This window comes from Python bivittatus, unplaced genomic scaffold, assembly GCF_059951505.1.
Source record: "Python bivittatus isolate LINGU-HERP-01145 unplaced genomic scaffold, Pbiv_v1 ctg000590_np1212, whole genome shotgun sequence".
NCBI lineage: Eukaryota > Metazoa > Chordata > Lepidosauria > Squamata > Pythonidae > Python > Python bivittatus.
In genome coordinates, this window is record NW_028277086.1 from 26,854,804 (window position 1) to 26,877,871 (window position 23,068).

The 23,068-nt window shown below is 37.6% G+C and overlaps 1 protein-coding gene and 1 pseudogene across 1 annotated transcript in view; one reads left to right on the forward strand and one right to left on the reverse strand.

Moving 5' to 3' along the window:
• The window catches only part of CNGB3 (cyclic nucleotide gated channel subunit beta 3), a 53,556-nt gene that overhangs the window by 12,192 nt on the left and 18,296 nt on the right, over positions 1-23,068 (forward strand). The window contains exons 2-8 of the mRNA XM_088148699.1: positions 5,456-5,607; positions 9,461-9,625; positions 10,151-10,359; positions 17,189-17,239; positions 18,966-19,052; positions 20,359-20,423; positions 21,575-21,697. Coding sequence (XP_088004825.1) covers positions 5,456-5,607; positions 9,461-9,625; positions 10,151-10,359; positions 17,189-17,239; positions 18,966-19,052; positions 20,359-20,423; positions 21,575-21,697 — 852 coding nt within the window. The remainder of the gene's footprint in view (positions 1-5,455; positions 5,608-9,460; positions 9,626-10,150; positions 10,360-17,188; positions 17,240-18,965; positions 19,053-20,358; positions 20,424-21,574; positions 21,698-23,068) is intronic.
• LOC148214764 (uncharacterized) lies at positions 10,825-11,874 on the reverse strand (annotated as a pseudogene).

Genomic DNA, 23,068 nt, shown 5'->3' on the forward strand with positions numbered 1-23,068 from the left:
CCTATGGAATATATAGTGGGGTTAGGGAAAGGCTGCACTGATGGATCATAAATTGTGTAGGTCTGCATTAGAAGATGCCTTTTGTTATGAAGGTTTATTGTGATGGATAGTTTGCTTTAGCCTGCCCATAATTTAGTCACACTCAAGAATAACTATGACATTGTTTAGGCACATAATCAGAGCTATTAAATGAGCAATTAATTATGCTATTAATCACTGTGCCTTCATTAATTATAGCAAAGAGGAATCACCTAATAAAATGAACATTGCATCCATCTAAATTCAGCTTATCTGTTGGAGCATGAAACAAGTTTTAAGTGGCCATATTAAAGTTGTGATGGTACCAAAGAAAAAGGAAAAAATGAGCTCATCATGACAAATTGGGGAGATGGCTACAGTCAAACATAGTATGGCAAAGTTTATTGGAACCTCTTCTGTTATGCCAATTTTCTTTTCAAAACTCAGTTGTGTTTGTGAATATATGTTCATAAATATACAACTGCATCACCATTTTTTCAACACCATTTAATACCATGTACTAAATAACACTGTCCTAAATCCTTGGAAAGTAGGTAGAGTTGAAAATGTTGATATGTTTTATCACTGGAGGTTATAGTATGAGCATATGCCACAAGCCACTAACAATGTTGTCATGCAGAAAAAGGAGGAGGTAATGTTCCTATTTTAGTGGAGGAGTGAGAGTCCAGTACATGCACGAATACAGCTTTGAAAATAAAGACTGCTAGTTATTTACAGCTATGCAGTTATATACAGGTGCAGTGAAAAAAAACCTTCAAGAACAAAACAAAAAAGACACTATGGATTTCTTGCCACTTGTTTCTCTGCCTCCACCACTCCTCCTCCAGGAAAAGGAGAAGGCAGAGCAAAATATTGGAGAAAGATTATAAAAAGAAATGCCATTCTAACAGCAGTATGGTGTTATACAACCACTAGAATGGAACAGAGGTAAGTCAACAGCACAGAGAAATTGGAGTTGTCAAAAAATGTAGAGACAAACAGTTGTGAGAAGGTGTAGGGTTTCACAGCTGGTAGCTTTGGGCAGTGTTGGGCTTCAGGGTTTAGTGACTGTGGTCTAGACAACAGATATCCTGATGTTTCACTGGTAGCTGGGGCTGGCATCTTCAGAGACAGGGTGGTCTCCTGCACAGAACACAGGCAACTGAGCAGCAACTGCCTGGGCTCCTGTCTTTCTAGCCAGGTGTCCTGATTAGTCTTTAGCCAAGCTGGTTTCTGATTGGTACAGGTTGGTGAGGGCTGGTTTCTAATTGATACTTAGTGCCCAATCCTGATTGGTCATTTTGGTGATGTTGGTTCCTGATTAGTCCTTTGTTCATGCCGGCTTCTGATTGGCCACTTTTGGAAAAATGTTGGTCATATTTGTCTTCAATTTTTCTCTTATTTTATTTTTGAACACTCCATGGCTCACTGATTAGCAGTGGCTCTTAGAGCACATGTTGGAAACCATTGGTCTACATCATCTCTAACTTACTAGCAACCCTGATCTGGAAGCAATAAAAGCCACCTACTGCTTATAAGGACAAAACTTTTAATTAATGTTGTAGGAAATTTCACTGAATGGAATTTGTCCAAATGTTAATGAAAACTCATGATTGTTGGAAATGACATTGCTAGATTACAGAAACATATTCAATGTTTTTTCAACACTACCACCAGCTGATTACGAAAAGAAATGTCTCAGAAGTACTACAGGTCTCCAGATTTATCTGTATAAAAGGGAGAATACAGATAGATAACTTATGCTTCCTCTCACAAGCATTCTGGATATTATTCCCCTTGGAAGTTATGGGCAACCTCCTTCTTTAGGGCAGACCCTGGGGACAGAGAAATCATAGGCAAACCTTTATACCAGCAGTATGTGGAAAAAGTAAGCAAACTACAGGACAGACCAGCATTAGACCAGCCCATTGTAGAAATATTCTTAACAAGGCTTTGTGTCATCTATTATGATAAGATTTTTCTATTTTTCTTTAAAATGGCTAAAGGTAGAACAATATTTTTGTGTTTAGTTTTGCAGGCCTTCGACATTGTTTTTAAGCTCTAAATATTTGGTTACTTATTCAGACTAAAGGCAATCTGTCATGTTCATGAACCAATTATTTTTGTTTTAAGTGAATATGTTAGAAATATTTAAATTAAATGCAGACTCTCTTTTGCAGCTGCTTTTAGCACTCTTTCACTTATATCCCAGTAGATTTCTTTTCATGAGAGGAGTGAATGAAGGTCAGGAGAATGTACAGCTTTACTGCAGGCTCAGCACAATTTAATGTATTTTAGGCAACTGAAATACATGTCGTAAATCAAAAATCAGTTATTCAGAAAAAGAATTCATTTCTATTGAAGGACTGTGCCTTACCTCATCTGAAGTGAATTATCAACTATCAGGGCAGTATTAAAACTGAATAATGAAGCCAGCACCCTTTGGCTGTTTTGAAGGGCTAGCTAATCTAGTTACGTTATGTGGTGGGGGAGCGGGTGTTCATTTCCAGAATATTTGACAAAACTCTGTATAAGCCTCTCATAGTAATCCCTCCAGGTGCTCCTCTGCACATTGTTTGCAAGTGGATATCTTGCACTAAGCTGGCTTAATAGGATGCAAGGTTGTTAAGGCTGTTAATAGACTGGCTTCACCTGTTGCAGGTCTTCATCATTGGCAGGGCTCTGAGAGGGTCAAGATGCTTCCCAAGGTAACAGTTACTTCTGCAAAGGTTCTTTAAAAGGCACCACATTTGCCAGCAGTTGGGCCATGATCCTTCTTTCCTGTTTTGAGCCACGGCACTTTCCTGAGCCCACCCATTACTCACTTCTGCACACTTAGCCAGGGGGTTCCTGGCTAGCCTACTTAGAGCTACACCAGGCCTGTACACACACGACTTTGTTCAGCAATATAACATTGCAGAATCAGCCAGCCAGGAATGTTCCCCAGATGTCTTTGCTCAGGTCCCAAAAAGAGAGCCCTGGGTCAGAGAGGGGAGCTTCAGATCTACTGAAAAAAGGCAGGGATGCCTTCCTATAAAGCAATCCCTCCCCCCTCCCCCATACCAAAGTTTCCTATCCTGTTCACTACACCAATTTGTGGTGGCAAAAATTCACCTTAAGAAATAAGCCAATGCAATTAGTTAGGTCCAACTGGTTTCTAAGCTAGCAAAGACACAGTGATCACCAGGCTCCTATCCAGCAATAGCTAAGAACCCCAAGACTGATTGTCACAGATTTTATACGGATTTGCAAAGAATTTAAAAGGAATATAGAGTAATTGAATAATTAGTTTACAACTTAGATAAGGATCGTTGATGGTATTGCTCAAGGAAGCAAAGCATCCTCTTGCCTAGCCCCAGGATAGCTTATAACAGTGGTTCTCAAACATTTTGGTCTTAGGACCCCTTTACATTCTTAAAAATGATCGATGGACCCCAAAGAGCTTTGGTTTATCAGGTTATATCTGTTGATATTTACTGTATTAGAAATTAAAACTGAGAATTTTTAAAATATTTATTTATTTAACTCCACGGTCCCCCTGAAAGTCCACAGACCACACCTTGAGAACCACTGGCTTATAGTATACAGACATTAGCTTATCAGACAGAGAGATGCCATGCAAATTGTCCCTATTCTGTTACTGTGATAGCACTATGACACTATGAACAAGGGAATGTTCATATAACTAATGAAGTTATTATCTGTATCTTTTAGGTGATTAGTATTATGGCAGTATCTGGTCTGCAAATCAAAGTCCTTTGTCAGTCAGGAAGGATGTTATGCCAAAGAGGGACTGCACAAATTAGAATGTACATGAAGATGAGCAACTCTTTGGTTACATTGCAGTTGACCTCACTGGGGGTGGGGGGTGGAGAGGGGAGTTATGTGTTTACTCAAGTTAATTCTTTCTAACTATGTTGCTGCTATATTCAGTGAGGTGGGTCAAACAAAGCACCTTTCTAAAGCCAGCATTTCTAGTATCATTTTTAATTTCAGTAGGGTTCCACCTACTCCCACAATGTGCAGATTAATAGATTTTTATCCCTCCTTTCCTTTAGGAACTCAAGGTGACGCATACAACACTTAAATCTTTAATTTTATCCTCACAACAACCCTATCGAGTATGTAAGAGTGAGATGTGGTGACTGGACTTCTTTTGTGAAGGAGAATAATAATGAACAGGGTGCTGGAAACTAAGTTTTATGAGTGATGTTTGAGAGAACTAGGTATCTTTGGCCTTGGGAGAGGACAACCGAGAAGGTACGGTGGTCTTTAATGTCCCCATGAGCAGGACACATAAAGGAGGACAGATTGCAGTTGTATGTCAGGAAAAATGTTGTAATAATAAAAATATTTTGATGGTGGAATCAGTAATCAGAGGAGATATGGGCTCTCCTTTAATGGATATAGTTTAACCATTTTAATTGTATTTTTAATGGCTTTGTTTTTAACTGTTTTGAAGGACTGGTGTTTTTGCTCTTTTAATTGTGTGTGCTGCCCAGAGTCACAAGCATGAGATGAGCAGCTATATAAATGTAATAAATCAATAAACCAGAAGTTGGATTGCCAACTGCTAAGGATGTTTTATTAGGATCCCTACATTGACCAGAGGACTAGATACAATGGTCTAAATGGCCCCTTCCACGAAATATGTGAAAGGGCAGCACAAAAGGATCAAACTGAATTTCTGGAGATGAATAAAACTTTTTTCTTTTTTTCATCCTAAGATAAATAATTGAATAAAAAATAGAGGTACAATTCACTTTATTTTTCTTAATAAAAATCATCCAAATGTGCAAACACATAATTGCAGTCTTAATTTTCCAGTTGATGATTCATAAGCTGGCAGTGAGAAACAACTAATGACTTATGTTCCTGGCATACCACCCATGCCTGAAGCAGAAAGAAAAGACAAATGTAATAGCGATATCCTGGTGTTTTTCAATGCAATTGATGACAAGAGTACTTCCTTTGAATCAGTGGCCAATTCTTTTTCATACAATGTTTAAATTGGCCTGTTTAGGCTTCTTGGATGCAAAAGAAAAACTGAAATCTTGCACATTGAATAATGAGGAGAAGAAAGAATTTTGGCTGCTGCCATTAACTATGTAAGAATGAGAAATGGTCCACATAATTTCTAGTATAAAGAAATGTATTCTTCAGCATAGCCAAAGGTGCATATCTATTGGCAGTGGTGAAGCCCCTATTCAGGTGTCTGTCCCACTCAAGCATATGTTTCCTATATGGAGCAGACCAGTATACAGAAAAACTAGTTCTGCAGCGTCTGCTGTTTTAGTAATCAAATTATTCCATTACTCAAGATAAGGGACCATCTGTGTTATTATTAGATGGTTTTAAGTTTATCTAAAGAAATGGATGTAGTAATATTTTTCAAAGATCTTAATCATTGTCCTGCCATCTGCACCCCCATAAACAGCACAGAAAATAAACACCCAGAAACCACTATCGATGAATACGTACAAATACAGCTGCAAGAAGTCATCCAAAAAATGCGAGAAAGAACAATTATTTATAAAGAAAAGTTGTCTAATCCAGTAATCTCCTCACCTGAACTCAGTCCAACTACAAGTAAGTTGTGGAAGCTGTATCCTTTTGCCTACATTGTGTTATGAGTGCTTGAAGGTAATAAACTGGCATTGTGAACCAGGTCCTCCAATTGGTTTAATTCTACTGTCATCACTTATAATATTATCATCCTAGTCAGATATTGTCAGCCTTTCCAGGTAAACCAGAGAGGAAACATGACCAGATGAGCTTATACTATATTGTAAAGCTACATTAACTTAATCTTGCAAGTCTGAAAGTACAAATCTCCTGCCACCTCCTTTACAGCCCAAGAAGCTAGGGAGGGTCCCTTCTGAGATTCTTGCCCCACATGCTATCCAACTCCAGGCTATGCCCTCTCTTATCTGACCTTTCCCTAGTTAGCATCTCTTCACCCTGTCTCCCAAGGACTTTCCTACATACCATTACAGATATGTACAATACTAACCCAGCAAATTACTTTTTAATCCAAGAACTCATTTTTACAGATTATCCAAGGCTTGACAACTGCCTTAATTTTTTCAGCCTCAGAGAAATATCAGTATAGAAATATAGTGGATATCTAGTAGGTTGTCTATAACTTGCTGGGTCACAAGTGTTCAGGTCTGTGAAATAGTGTACTTCAAAGGTTTCAATATGCCTGTCACCCCAACCTGCCACACTGGATTTACCCTCAAGAATACCTGCAGCATTTATACATCTTGTGACAGAGCCAAGGATTAAAGAAACATAACCTACAGAATTTATATCAAGTTCAGGTCATGCATGCTGTTATAACTTTCATCAATAGTCTGAGTCTTCCTCTACAGTAACCACTGAGATTTAAAAAAAAAAAATATATCAAAATTAATATACTGTAAATCCAAGTATTTTAGCTTTGATATATCTTTGCATTAGTCTTATACAGTTGTCCTAGAATACAAGTACCTAGTGAGGAAAGATTCTCCTTCAGTAGAGAGTACATTTTAATTTGGATTTGTGCAGGCATTTGGGCTCGGTAGCAGAACTGGTTCTTTCTAATTCTATTATTCTAGCTTCTCAGTTACAGGTAGTCCTCAATTTACAACCATTCCTTCAGCAACCGTTTGAAGTTACGATAGTGCTGAATGAGTGGTGGTTACAACCAGTCCTCAAAGTTCTGACCATCCCAGCACCCGCACGGTCATGTGATCACTATCTGGGTGCATGGCAGCTGGCTCACATTTACATCCCATTGCAGTGCTCCATGAACACATGATTGCCATTTCCAACTTTCCCGTCTGGCTTCCCCAGAAAGTCAGTGGGGAAGCCAGCAGAGAAGGTCCCACGTTGCTGGGGTAAGTCTCCCCCACCTGTGCACCCTTCCCCAGCCCCTCTGCACTTGCTCCACTTGCACACCCCTGGGCACCCTTCCTGACCTTTGCCATACCTGCCTCATACCCGCATGCAAACCTGTGCATCCTCCCCAACCCTGACCGCGCCATCCTCACACACCCTCCCAATCCTTGCCACACCTCCCTTTCACCCCATCACCTTCCCCAACTCTTGCCATGACTCCCTTGCATCCTCGTGCACCCTCCCCAACCATCACTGTGCCTCCCTCGCACCCCCCACACCCTCCCCACCCCTTGCCATGCCTCCCTCACACCCCCACACACTCCCACACACACCTACACACCCTCCCCGACCCTCAGCACACCTCCCTCACACCCTTGTGCATCTCCTGCACCCTCCTCCACCCAGCAGCAACCACTTATCTGCCTGCAGGCCTACTTACAAGCTGCCTGGGACTTGTAAGCTGATTTGGTTGTGAGAAGCCAGCAGAAAGTTGCCTCACATAACAACCATGGGATTCAGTTAATGATGACAACCGGGACTGCATGGATTGCTGTCGCTACGCAGTGCAGTCGAACTTCATGACCACATCACTTAGCAGTGCAAATCCCAGTCCCAATTGCCATCCTAAGTCAAGGACTACCTGTATAATTATTATTTAAATAACTATTTTTCATATTTTCAGAATCTAGAGAAACCTTTCCATACTGACTTGCCTGTTAGAGAGGATTTGGAGATAGAGTAATGTAGGATGACCATTCTGCTGATACGGCCTTATTTACATCATAGTTATCCAACTCAAACAATGTGACCTTGGCAGCAGATAACAGACACAAACAATAACAAAGAAAAACAACCGTACAACATTAAAAAAGGTCAACCCACAATATAGAATATAAAATGGTGACCAAATGGTACAATTAGACAACTAAAAGGGGATTCTACTCAAAGTGGACTGAAATGCCTGGGGGAAAAGCCAGATCTTAACAGATTTGGGACCTTTCATATATTTGGGCGGGGGGGAGATCATTCCGCAGAATAGGGGCAGTACAGAAAGGGTATATTTCCTAAGTCCCATAAGATGGCAAGGTTTAAAGGAGGGAACCTGGAGCAGGCCCTCTTTATGGGAATGTGTGGGGTAGACAGATGTTCTTGGGAGAAGGCAGCCCTGCATATTTGCATGAGTAGAGTTTCCATCAGGAGGAGGTTGCTTATTAATGACTGTGTGCCTTTTAATTTGAATTGGGTTTTGTTTGGTTGGTTGGCTGGTTGTTGTAAGCCTCCCAGAGTCACAATGTTCAAGTTGGAAGGCCATATAAACTCTTTAAATAAGTAAATAATAACATAAAATAAAACTTTTAAAATCATGACTGAAACCAAAGATAGATTTGCATTGTTAATCTATTGTGACATTCAGAGAGTATTTTCAACAAAATCCAGCTATATAACTTTTGGTGCATAAAAACAATCTTCCTGTTTATTTATTTAAAATATATCCTGCATATTTCCAATGCATTTTTATGCTGAATAGCATTCATTTAGCCACAGTGGGATATGAATCTTACCTGAAATCAATTTTCCTTATGGAGAATAAATGAATAAATCTATATTTCCTTACAAAAAAGATAGTGAGAAGTATATCTCTAGCCTATCCTACAGTTTAATGAAAATGTAACCAACTGGATCTAAAAGACACAAAATATATAGGAGAAAATTGAGATAACAATGCCACTTCTACTTTGTAAGTTTGTGAAGAAAAGTAGAAGCCTGACTTCTGAAATACTGTATAAATATTTCATTGTTTTTAGTCCTGCACCATTATTCACACAGTTTATACTCTTAGTTAAAAGATGTTGTTCTTTTTTTTATTCAGGGACACCTATGCAAGAATTGGATTCTACACATAGCATGGAGACAAAGGGGTATCCTCTCTACTAGTTCAGTAGAGAGTTATAAAACTTTGAAATATTTAAGGACACATTACAATTTAACTCTTATCTCTAATCAGAAACTGATTAGACATCAGCACTCAGAAAACTGTTTTGTTGCTCAGCATGCAAGCCAATACTTCCTTTATCATGAAGCAACATGACACCATTACAGGTAGTCTTCATTTAGTGACCGTTCAGTTACAACAGTGATGAAAAAGTAACTTTGTGACCAATCCTCACATTTATGACCTTCACGGGTCTATAAAGCAAAGGAAAGCTGAAGTAAGATCATAAGTACCATTGCGGTTTCACTTAGCGACTGCTTTGGTTAATGACTGAATTGCTGATCCCAGTTATGGTTGCTAAATGAGGACTACCTGTACTTTGAACAGCAAATTCCGTATGGGATGCCCTTTTCTAGCCTTCATTTCTCTAATAATTTAGAAATATATTTCTGTTCATAATGGGATTAATCCTATCCAGATCACTTTTCTGAAACAATAGTAAATGTTGGCAGTTGTAAAAAGAGTAGAGCAAGGAGTACGTTTTCTAGGATACGTTTCTGTAGCTTCAGTGAACTTGGTGCATTTGAGAAAGTTGTATTAATGACTGCCTCTCTGAAACTTGTTTAGCACCCCAAAAGAAGCTCCTAGCCCCTATTCCCAAAGAAGAAAAAAAAGAGGAAAAAAAAGAAGAAATCAAACCTGAAGAGAAGCTGTGTTGGCCATTCAAGAAACTATCCATGAAAGAATACATGAAAAAAATGAAACTGCCAGAAAGCATAGATGCATACACAGGTATAAGCCAACCTTTTCTTATTAGAAAGAATTGCTCTAGAGATAATGAAATTCTCAGTGATTATCTTCTGGCACCTAAGACCTCTGCAGACATTAAGTGCTACTACACTATAGATAAGTAGGCATGTTTTCCCTTTTGTTAACTTAGACCAATGTTTTTCAGCCTCAGCAACTTTAAGATGTGTGGACTTCGACTCCCATGCTGGCTGGGGAATTCTGGGAGTCGAGGTCCACACATCTTAAAGTTGCTGAGGTTGAGAAACACTGACTTAGACTGACTATTAGCCCTCATCTGAAATGTGGAATCCATTAATTGTTTGAAGATTAGCGACAGAAGACAAGCCTTCTAAAAATACCTTTGGTACACTAGTTAGCCGATAAGTAAACTATGCATCACTCCTCAGGCTGCAATTAAACTTAGCAATTTTTTATATCTTCCTTGGGTGCTTCATTTATTTTCTGGAGAAATGCATTCCCATATCCCAATGACAGTAATTTAAGCAGGCATATTATTTTCTTTTCCAGATCGTCGCTATGTAATATGGTTATTCTTAGTTACTGTTGCTTATAACTGGAACTGCTGGTTCATCCCACTGCGATTAGTATTCCCAGTTCAAACGTCAAGCAACTTAATATACTGGATTGCTGTAGACATCTTAAGTGACATCTGCTACATCTGTGATCTCATGTTCTTTCAGCCTCGAGTACAATTCGTGAGAGGAGGAGATATAATAGTAAGTAAAAAAGGTGGAATCAGTGAGAGAGCCCTTATACATGGTGGGTTTGGGTTGATGTTTTTTACCAGAAAACATTAGGTTCAAAAGCCCAGGACAGGGGTTAGCATCTGTGGGTCTAGCATAGCATCTCTTTGTGTGGCCTCTTCATTTCCCATTTCTGCTGGTCACCCAGTTCTTCCTCTTCAGAATGTGAACCATGAGCAGCCCCTCCCCATTCAACAAAGCAATACTGAACAACATTTAATTAATTAGTAGAATCAGATTTATACATTTTCACTTTAAAAGCAGCAGTTGGTAAATCATATTAATCCCTTCATTTCTATTTAATATATATCACCATACCATCTATAATACATCTTCATGCTCTTGTTTTGTTATTGTTGTTGGCATTATTATCATTATCATTATTCATAACAATGTGAAATCAGAGCTACCAGTTCTTTAGTTGGTGTTGGCCTTCATTCACATTGAGTTCTTCCCAAGAACATAGGACGTTGTAATGTATCGGCATAGTATATGTGTGGATCCAAGCAGTGTGGCCTTTTGAAATTGACAGATGGAAATTTTGTCAATGTGCACATTCTCTAAGTGCCGTCCAAGGTTTTTTGTCTGTCAATTACAAAAGGGTTTTGGAATGACACCCACTGGGACCACCACTTCTAGTTTATCCCATAATCTTTCAACCTCGATTTTCAGAACTTGATCCTTTGTGATCCGCTCCAATTCTTTGTCTTCTATTCTACTATCTCCTGGTATTGCCACATCAATTATGTACACTTTCTTGTTTTCAACCACAGTTGAATCTGGTGTATTATGTGCCAAGACTTTATAGGTCTGTATTCGAAAATCCCACAATTCTTCAACCTACCCATTTTCAACTCCTTTTTCAACAATACGTTCCCACCAATTTTTCAATACTGGCAAATGATAGTTTTTACAGATGTTCCAGTGAACCATTTTGGGGACTATATTATGTCATTATTTATAGTCAGTTTGTGCAATCTTCTTGCACAAGCTGAGTATATGATCTACTGTTTCTTCTGCTTCTTTGCAGAGTCTGCACTTTGAATCATTTGATGATTTTTTAATTCTGGCCCTGATTGCATTAGTCTGAATAGCTTGCTCTTGAGCAACCAATATCAAACCTTCAATTTCTTTTTTTAATGCTCCAGTTGTAAGCTATTGCTAAGTTTTATCTTTATCCACTTTCCCCTCAATCTTTTGTAGAAAATGGCCATGTAATGCTTTTCCTTGCCAGCATTCTGTTTGTGTTTTTATTACATTATTTCAATATTCACATTTTGTTTCCTGTATATTCAATAAGTTCCAATGTTTAACTTGTATCAGTGCTTGTTCTTGACTATCTTTTACATAATCAGCCAATGCATGCTTTTCCTCTTCAACAGTTTGCTTGACTTGAAGTAAACCTCTGCCTCCATTTCTGCAGGGCTGGTATAATCTATCAGAATTACTACGGGGATCTAATGCATAGTGAATAGTTGTGAGTTTTCTTGTTTTTCAGTCCAAACTGTCCAGTTTAGCTTGTGTCCAGTTAATAATCCAGCAGTGTATCATATAACAGGTATGAACAGTTTCCACTGTTCAGTTTTGTCTTTTGTAATTTTCTGACTCTTTAGATGTATTCTTTACTAATCACATTTTTAACTTGTCCACACTTGATGTTATCCAAATGTAAAATGCCCAGATACTTGTAGGCTTCATCCTGATGGTTTGGCCATTCAGCATTTCAATTCCATTATTGTTCATAATTTTACCCAATTCATTGCTACTGTAGCATATTTCTCTAGGCCAAATTCCATTGTTATATCTGTGCTAAAAATTCTTACGCTATTTGTCAATGACTGGCTTTCAATTTCTGATTTTCCTTAAGGTTTAGATCATCCATATAAAGTAAATGTGAGATTTTATTAGCATTTTTTTCTCTTTAGTAGTCAAGATTTGTTTTCTTCAAGATCACTGAAAGTGGGATCATAGCAATGACAAATAATAAGAGGGATAATGAGTCACCTTGGAAGTTGCCTCTCCTAATGTTGACAAGCCCATATTTTTCATTTCCAGCCACCAATTCTGTCTTCCACTGCTTCATTTTTTCTATAAACATTCTGTTTTCACTGAAACAGTTGATGATCCAAGTATGTGGTAATGAATCAAATGCCTTTTTATAATCAATCCAGACCATATGTAAATTGGTTTTTCAGCTTTTGCAATTCTCCAAAACCATTTTATCAATCAAAAGTTGATCTTTTGTATCTCTGCTTTTCCTTTCATTTCCTTTCTGTTCTACTGGAAGGATGTTATTTTCTTCCAAATAATCTTGGATGTTGCCTGCTATTATGCCTATGAGCAATTTAAATATCGTAGGCAAGCATGTTATCAGCCTATAGTTTCTTGGTGTTGTCCCTTTCACTGGGTCTTTTTGAATCAGATCAGTTTTGCCAGTCATTAACCAGTCACTGATTTATGCAATACCTCATTACGCTGTTTAGCTATAACTGGATGTGAGCTAGTCAGATATTTGAGCCAAAAGCCATCATTTCCAGATGTCCAGTTTTTAATCCTTTTCACTCAATTTTTAACTATTTCTGCTGTTACAATTAGTTCTTTCATTTGATTTTTACCAAATTCATCTTCAAATTCTTTTATCCATCTAGCATATTTTAATTACAGCCTTTCTGAGTTTCCCATAGATCTTTCCAAAACTGGATTGTTTCATTTTTGTTTGGTTTTCCATTTTCAGAATTTCTATTGTCATTTATACTTCAGTAGAATTGCCTCTGGTCTGATTGAAATAACTGATTTTGCTTAAATTGGACAATTTGTGCTTCTTAGCTTTCAATTTTCCAAGCTCTTGTTATTATTTGTTGCTTTATGATTTCCAAAGCTTCTTCAATTTTTCTGGTGTTGTGCCAATACTTTTTAATTCGGCTTGTCTTGATCCTTACATTCTTCAATTTTTGTTCTTTTATGTTCTTTAAAGTATTTGCATCTGATTTTAATTTCTTTGTCTTGGCCTACAGTCTGATCTTCCACTTTGGGATTGAATATGATTTTGCTTTTGGTTTTCTAATTTCTATACCCAGTTTTTCTGTGACCACACTGCTATACTGTAGGCAAGCTGATTGGTCTGTTCAATAGATGCTATTTTAATCCTTACAAGCACTTTATTCACATCCTTCATTATAGGTGCCAGGTCTTTTTTGGGCACTCCTTTCAACATTGGCAGTCTTTGTCTTTCTACTGGTAATTGTGCATATGCCATAATTTTTTCCTTTAATTCTTCTTGTCGAGGGGGTCTTCCTTTCATAGGTTGTTTCAGTGCTGGCTTGTACTGGTTCTATTTTTACTTCTTCTAAGTTATCATTTCTGTAGTTCATAGTTTCCTCTATATTTCTAATTGTTGTTGTCTGGGTTTCTTCTACTATTCTACTATTGTTTTGGGGTCTTCCATTTTCACAATTTTTCTGAATGTCTTCCAGTTCTGCATCTCTGAATATTTTATTTCTGGTAATGAATCTCCTCTGATCTGCTAATCCTTGTTCAGTGATATTTGAGTCTGGATAAATTCGTTTTCACAGTTCAAACATTTGCTTTAAGTAGCCCTGCTTTGTTGGTTCCAATTTATAATAGCAGGGGATAATGGTGCATTTTCAAACACAGTATACTTTTGTCTTGTCTGTGGTTGATGTTCTTCCAGTAATCCTACAGGGCTAAGACCTGCTTGCCCAGCCATAGCTCCTGAGTTCCATTCCCCACTTGTCGACAGATGCCCAGGAACTCTAACACCCGATGTGGTCCTTGTTGACCCAGGCAACGACCAATCCAGTATAGGATTCTTTTTCTATTTTCTCACCATAATTAATGGATTGATGGATACACTTAATCTGGCTCTTCTGCTGAGACCTGTCTGGCTTGGGTGACCCTTCTGGTAGAATACACTACTGCCAGCATGGCCCTCAACCTCATCAGAGCATCACAAGCCCTCCCCCCTGACAAGTGGGTATCCATGGAGGGGATTATTATTATGGTTGGTCACACAGTCAGCCAGATATCTGGACTGGATTTGGCATTTTTACCCACCTATTGAGTCCTTTCCAAGGACCTGGGATAGGCAATGTTGTTGTTTGATGGTGTTAAAGGTACCATCGCAGAATATAAGCTTTCCAAGTAAAGCTGCCTTTTGCAATTGAGTGATGGTGATTTTGTCAATGCTGATGGTATTCAAGTGGTGCTCCAGATGTTTTGGGATTGCACCTAAGGCGCCTATAACTATTGGTACTATCTTTGCTTTCTTTTGCCATAGTGGTTCTACTTTTATTTGCAGGTCTTTATATTTTGTGATTTTCTCCAGTTCTTTCTCTTCTATTCTGCTGTCTTCAGGTATTGCAATGTCCACTATCCAGACTTTTTTGTCTTTCTTATCTATTATTATTATTATTATTATTATTATTATTATTATTATTTACTAAGCTAATCAGTGATACAAATAAAATAATAAAGCAAGTTCTAGCTTGTTGGTGACTCTGAGGGTCTACTTTTCTAAAATAAAAGTAGATATTTAGATGTGTTCCAGCAGGGTTCAGATGGGGTAACTTTTTTTTTTCAAAGCTGCAATGCAGAGGAAGAATAATATTTCTGCCTGTTAGTACAGAAGCTATCTTCAAACACACTGCAGGCTGCCAGTGTTGTTACTGAGCACAGCCTACCCAAATTCTGGAATGATTTTCCATTTGTAAAAAAAAAAAAAATCAGAATAACAATATTAATATTAACATTAGCATTAGCATTACATTAGTGTGGTAAGCATTTTAGTTCAACAGGAAGCATAATTTGTTGTTAATAAACTGGCCTGGGACTTTCTGCTGAATAGCAGCTTAGTTTTTTACAATCACAAAATTATAATTATTATATTGTCATAATTGCTATTATATAAACCAGCTGGCTGGGGAATTCTGGGAGTTGAAGTCCATACCTCTTAAAGTTGCTGTGGTTGAAAAACACCGATAAAAATCATTTAGAGTCCTTAGTCTGCCTTTCTTAACAGGATCTCCACTTGGCTGATAGCTCTTGCTTACATTGTTTCCAGGTTCCTGTTTGCTAGATAAGCTCTTCCTCCTATCCACTGACTAGAATCACATTTCACTACAGCTCTTGCATGCTAGGAACCAGGACTCAGAGGTAGAAGTCCAAAAGTAAAATGAAAATGCAACGCAATGCCATCCCGTGTGGCCATTGATGTACACAAAACGAACATTCCTGTTCATTTTCAATGGAGAAGACAGTTCTAATCATGTAATCAATTCTTTTAAAATGCACAGGAAAGTCTGCAATTATAAGTGGGCTGTTGCCAAGTGATGGAAGCCTAGATTTATTTTTAGAGTTCGAACTTCTCTGATAAGGGGATAGCATCCTTTCTCATGGAGAACAACTTAAAAATAAACAACTAATCATTCTTAATAGATGCAGTGCTGACAGTTCTAATGCTAATGAGAGCACATCCATCCGGCTTCTAAAGACTTATCAGCGTATGTAGTGTTACTACTAATGGACCCATCTCTCTATTCTCTGCTCTAATTGTTACCAATACATTTCAGCAAAGATTGATTACAATAATCATTCCCTTTTGCTGCCTGATAATTTTCCTTAAAAACAAAAACAAAAAATACCCCCCCTCCCAAACAACCCCCCAAAAAGTATGGTTTTAAAATGAGACTGGAGATTTCTCATCCAAAACCATGGGTTTTTATTCTCCCTAAAAATTATGCTTATCTGCCCTTACATTCTTCTTCTAGTCTGATTTCCAAATTTTCTTTGTTTTGAAAAAGGCCCTCTTCTGATAGTATTTCAGCAGTATGATACTTTTTCTCTCTGTTTAGTGTATTAATTCCCCAAGTCTTATTAAGTACATACAGCACATGTGTTCTTACAGAACATCTCCAGTTTAATGCCTGTTATCTCCAGGGCTGGAAAAGACATGTTTAAAAACTGAAAGGCAGCTAGCAATACTGAATTAGTTGCTTTAATTAGTTGAATCCCTGGAAGGAGATTCTTGATATTTCCAAACCAGTATTGTTCAAACTCCAAGAAAGGGTAATGCATCACAGGAAAGCCTTCATGTTAGTTGAAATCAGATTTGTTTTATATTTCTAGGTGTTTTAAATAATGTGCTGATTCCTAAATGTTGTTATTTGAAGGATGTATGCCATAAACGTTGTTGTCTGACAGGGTGTATGCCATAAATATAAAGTCTTAGTCTCAATATTTTCTCAGGATTTGCTCAAGTGGTGGATTGTCCTTCGCTGAGAATTTTAAATAGACAGCTGGCCAGCTATGTGTCAAAAAAGCTGTGGAAACAGCATTCTGAATTAAGCCAGCAGTTAGATAATCTCCAAGGTTTCTTTCAATTTTATAACCAAATTTAGAAGTTCTAGACATGGTCAGTGCTAAGAGAGAGAGAGACAGACAGAGACTACATGAGGCAACCAAAAGGAACTTTTGAATAAGCTCCCTGTGGATAACTTAAGACCCACTGTTTTCAAGAGAGCTAAGACATAGCTAGTTGTTGGGTTGCAATATATATGAAAACATACTCCAAAGCATTGTATTTTTGAGCAATGAGAGTACCTCTAGTAAAATTTCTATGCTTGAAGTGCAATATGTACTTTAGATAAGTATCTTGGGGGTGTTTAAATAAAAGACGTTCGTATTTTGCAAGTGATTGTGATGTGATCCTATACCATTTACTAATTTCTGCTATATTATTGGTATTACTGAACTTTGTCTCTTCTTTCTCTCTTTCTACTTTTAGTCAGATAAAGTAGAAATAAAGAAGTTCTACCAGAGTTCATTAAAATTTCGGGTAAGTGAGACAAGTGTTAAATTGTGTGTCCCTGATAAGGTATCAGTCATTCTAATTACAGATCCACTTGGGAGATTGTGGTTGTTTTATTATTATATACGTATTTTCAATATGGCAATCAGATAATAAAAGTTTCTCACAAGTTTTAATTATCCGAATTTTTACAACTGATCAAATGCACATTTTCAACCCATCCCATTGCATAAATGACAGATTTTCCCTAGGCCTTTTCTTCGCCATGGTGACATAGATCCTGACTTCAATTAGAATTTTAAAGACAATTTTACTGAATTATTTCACAATTTTTCTTATGGGCAAAGGGAGCTATGTTGTGTTTGGACAGTCCTGAACTCAGCCTCCTTGCTGTTTTATTTCATTCACCATTAAAGGCTATACTTGAGAATGAAGTGTGGAAAGTGATGCAACTCTCCTGGTTCTTCCTGATCATTTCCTGATCAAACATAGTATCCTTTTGGACCAATAATAGAGAGTGGGAGGGTGAACTATGATGTTGCAGTCATTCTCCTCCTTTCTCTGTGTCCAGTTCCAGTCAGTGTTGGGAGGGGTCAAGCCCAAAATCCCTGGTTTGTTGGGTGCTGCAGAGCTCAACACCTCACCCCTCTTTTATAATCTAAATTAAGCTGCTGGGAGAGGGCATCCATTGTTACGGGCTCAGATATCATAAGTACAGAGATACTATTCAGTTGCATATCTCAACCTTTGACTGACCAAGTGATGCTATCAAAATATTGTTGCAATACCTGGAAACTGGTTGCTTAGATTCAACCCTAACAAGACTGAGTGACTGTGAATTCATGGACCGTCCACTCTGGAGATTTTCCCTCTGTAGTTATGAATGAAGTTGTACTTCCCCAGATGGAACTGGTGCACAAATGGGTGTCTTCCTGTATTTTCAGCACCTGCTTGAAGAACAGGTGACAGCTGTGGCTACGAGGGCTTTGGAATAGATTTGTCTTGTGTGCTAACTGTGATTTTTCCTGGACCAAGAGGTCCTTCTCACAGTCACTCATGTTCTAGTTATCCTATGTGTGGACTATTGCTTTACATGGAGTTTTTCTTGAAGAACTCTCAGAAGCTACAGCTGCTCCGGAATGCAGTTATAGGTGTCCCTCTTTATGCCTATGTAACACCTCTGCTTCTGAGTAAAATTCAAGGTGGTGGTTATTACCTAGTAAGCCTACATGGCATAGGGCCTAGTTATTTGAGGGGCTGTATTTTTCCCATTAGTTCTGCCAGTCCTGTAAGATCTGGTAGGGTTGGCAACATCTGGGTCCCATCTGTTAAGCAATACCACTTTATAGGACCCAGGAGGCATGCCTTCTCTGTCATAGTGCCTAGGATTGATTTTATACATCTATAGTATATGAGTATTCCCACTGTTTGCTTTTTGGCAGGAGTTGTTCTACGGAATTGCACTGCATTATTTTTAATTTTGTATGCTGCCCAGAGTCAGGGATCAGTGACCTAGAAATCTGAATTATAAATAAACAAACTAAAACAAAAAAAATATCAATAAATAAAATGCTTAAACCAACAGTTTAAAAATAATGAAATAATTATTAGCTGAAAAAAGAAATCTCAGTTAGACACGTTTCTGACAAATATTTAGAGCTCAATAAGCCAAATTAAATTTAAGCAACTTTTAATACAAGTATCAAATTAATACTAATTTAAGCAAGACTAACTGAATTATTTTCTTCACCAGCTTGATTTATTATCAGTAATTCCATTTGACGTTTTCTACATTGTATTTGGATTCAATGCAGTATTTAGAGTAAACAGGATGATAAAGGTAAGAAGAGATGATCTGTTATTGCTTTTAAACCTGGGATAAAAGTCTTACTCCTTATGGCTCATCAGTCACAGTGGGGATGAGATGGTTTCTAAAGAAACAATCCATCATGGTGCCAAACACCTTCTGACTATACATTTCAAATGTTTTTCTTTGAAAATGAAGTTCATTCACTTCTTTCAGTTCTAGATAAGTAGCTCTTTAAAAAAGCTTATACATTAATGTTGGACACTAGATTAGGAGACATTTATTTTATGAACTAACATTAATGTAAATTTACTAACAGTATTAATGTAATTGTATCCATGTTTATCTGAAAATAGGTCTCACTGTGTTCTATGAGATTTACACTTATACCAAGACATTCTTTTTAGGCCAGTGTTTCTCAACCTTGTCAACTTTAAGAATGTGTGGACTTCATGCTGGCTGGGGAATTCTGGGAGTTGAAATCCACACATCTTAAAGTTGACAAGATTGAGAAACACTTTTCTAGGCCAATGGGCACATTTGGAATGTTGACCACATTTTGTCTCTGTCATCACAAAATGGCTTCTCTGTAGGAACTGCCTATTTACAAAATTGCTGCTGAGAAGTTTCTTTCCGACGATCCTTTCTACACCTCTGTTTATCTTTGGTTTTGGCTGTTTGTCTGTTGGTGTGTTTTGAGGAGTGGGGGAAGAGGCATGTGGGTATTACCACTCACCATTTTTATTTTCTTAGAATGCCTATGGGTCCCAAAAGCACTCCTGTAAACAGGATGATACCTGTGGCTGATGGTTTGATCTGCAATATATCAACTTTCCTTTAAAAAAAAAAAATCCTTAAAAAGCAACCGGAAGGATAGGTATGGGCATCCTCAGGAGGGGGCAGGGGGGAAATGATATACGCATGGGTGATGATTTCATTATGCAAATGCTACAACTTAAGTACTTATGCATGATTTTTAACACATTGTATTTTTTCAGGGGGAGGGGTGTCCTAACTGCTAATCCATTTATCTAATTTAATTTCAAACTAATGGACTAAAGATGCCCTTTAATTTGTAAAATTTAGAAAGCAATTATCCAGACGGTTGCCTCTCTTTCAAAAAGCCAATAATATAGAAATCAAGTAATTAATAAACATAATCAGCAAAACTTAGTCAAGAAAGTTTGGTTAACTGAATAAAATAACACTGTCAAAAACACTGATCTGATATCTGGGGGGCAAAAATCATAACTCGCCCTGTAGAAAAAGGGATAAATAGGCAATTTATGACAAAAATGCATTATAGAGTTGGTTTTACTCTTTCTTGATTTATATTCAGCATCTCACATTCTTTGAATTCAATGATCGGTTAGAGGCAATAATGGATAAAGCATACATCTACAGGTATGTGTTACAAATGTTACAGTATCACGTTGTATAGTCTTGACAAATATTTCAGTATTTTGGGATGGTGATTATGATGATGCAATTTTCTGCAGCTTTAGTTGCAATCCATAGTGGACAAATTCAAGCAGTCAAATGGACTATTTCTAAAATGTTTAGTGTCTTATGGAAAATCTAGATTTCAAAATTTAAATAAATAATATTCACGTTAATAGAATTAAGTCTTGGCATGATGCAATGGAATCTGCAATACTGAGCAAAATCTGTCAGGCTTTGTACGTGGGCTTGGCTAGTCTTAGCATAAGACTCTCAGACAACACTTGGCTAAATTAGAAACTTGACTGCAAACAGCAAAACAATTTATTGTCCATAAGAAATTCAGACATGCACACATACACATATACACATACATATATGTACATACATACCCACACACACACACTCTAGGAGATAAATTCTTGCATTTTTTTTCCCCACCTTTCTGAGCCAAAAGACATTTGGTTGGCATTTTGATGGCCGTGAGACTACTCCAGAGACTGTAAGAAACAGGCAAGGTAGTTTGGTCTGCAAAGAAGCAGCACAGCCTAGATTTAGGGGTATGGGAAGAAAGTGTTTTAAAGAGACTCTGTCTTAATTGACTTACTATAAATCTGCCTGGGAATTTACTCTTTTATTCTTCAAGATTATGTTTTTCCCTGACTAGCATTAAAGACGCCTTTCTGAAATCCATGCGCTTCTTGATTCTTGAATTTGACAGGCACATGGGCCTTGACCATGGCCTTGGGAGGTAGATAGAATATGTTTTCATTTCAATTAGTCTGGGAATTTCTGATTCTAACTTTACCAGTTTCAACCAAACATTATTTCACAGAAACAAATGCATATTTCTATATATTCCATGTAAGTTGAATGAGTAGGCTCTGTTATCCTACAGGAAACATAATTCACTAGTGTCCCTATACCAGTTAAACAGGGATTGAGTTTCAAAAGACTTACAGGTTGTTGTTTTTTCATCCTGTTAATATTAGAAGCAGTGGGTGTCAACATTGCTATTGATCAAAATCAAGGTTTCCTAAGGGAAACCAAGCACAGAAAAATGCATTATCTCAGGACTTACATAAACTTTTGCTCTTTTTTTTTTTCTTCCACAGGGTCATCCGGACTATTGGATATCTGTTGTTTGTCTTACATATTAATGCATGCTTATATTACTGGGCTTCAACCTATGAAGGACTTGGTAGTACCAAATGGGTGTATGATGGCAAAGGAAACATGCAAGTGGCTTTGTGTTATCTTGCCCCCATAATCTTGATTAAATGCTAAGCATTCATAAGTTCTTTCACTGATAACATTTTGCTCCAGTTTTAATAGCAGTAAAATGTGTTTCTTATGTGAAAGGCAGGTGTAGTGAATGTTAGCTCATTTTATCAGTCAGTGCTAATCATTTCCTTAATGATTTCATCTTTTTCCTTAACCATTTAGAAATCACCTGGGTTCATAAATTAAGCTTACTCATTATGTAAAGAAACCCTGAATGATAAGAAAACCACTACTTGGAAGGGTCAGAGAAGTCCAATTGCAATAAATAATGCATCATTCAGATCGTAACAGAAAATAGCATTCATTTTAAGAGGCTTCACAGGATCAAATTCCACCATTTTTTTAGTTATGGTGAAGGTCATAGGCAAACATGTTCTAAAGAAAGAGAATCTCCTGTGGAAGCTAACAGTATTCACTGTAATTGGCTGCTTGAAGCAACTAGAGAAGAGGTGCCATGTTATATATAAATTCACAAAATGAAAACCTGAAACAAGCGGGTGGGTGGAACGAGGTGGGGGGTAAGATGCTCTGTAGCATACATTGCTAAGAAAGTGAATAGTTACAGTGGTCATGTCCAAAGAGAGATAAAAATCTCAAGTCCTGAGCCCTACTGTCTAAAAGTTTTCAGCAGATCAAACTATTTTGAAAATTCAGTAAAAGCATGCATAATGCAGAACCCTCAACTGAAGAAACCAAAGGTTTAGAAACCATGCTTGTACAACACCATGTGGGAACACTCAAGTAATACAAGCATATAGGGTGCCATTTTGTAGAGAGTAAAGATGACCTTAATGGAGATAAACCAGATCCATCTGAGGCAAGAAGCATAACTCAAGCCCAAAACAATTGGTGGGAAGGAGGAAACAGATCAGACTGGCACTTCCTTAGTTTCACAGGAATATAAGCGGGGGGGGGGGGACAGGATGGAAGGGGAGAAGTAAAGCACAATCAGATCTGCAAGATTGTTGTCAGCTCCACAATGTAGATCAGACCATAAAACAACTTGGGGAAGTCTAAAACTACTTTTATTAAGATGGACTATTGCAACAAAATCTTGCAAGTCTGATTGTGCTTTACTCATTTTTACACATATTAAACTCCTTTGCATGCTGCACGTAACCAAGTTTTCAGATTCATCACATTAAGGAAGTGTGAGCAATAGCCTCTTCCTTGAAATCTACAACTTGAGTTAGGTGTTGCCTACCGCATCTAGGTTAAAGGGGTTCAATATGGTGACCACTTTGAGATAGATCAAGCAGCTGACATTTTATGACTATCTCTAGAATAAACTTTTGAAAAACAGAGAATATTTTCTTTGGAATTTA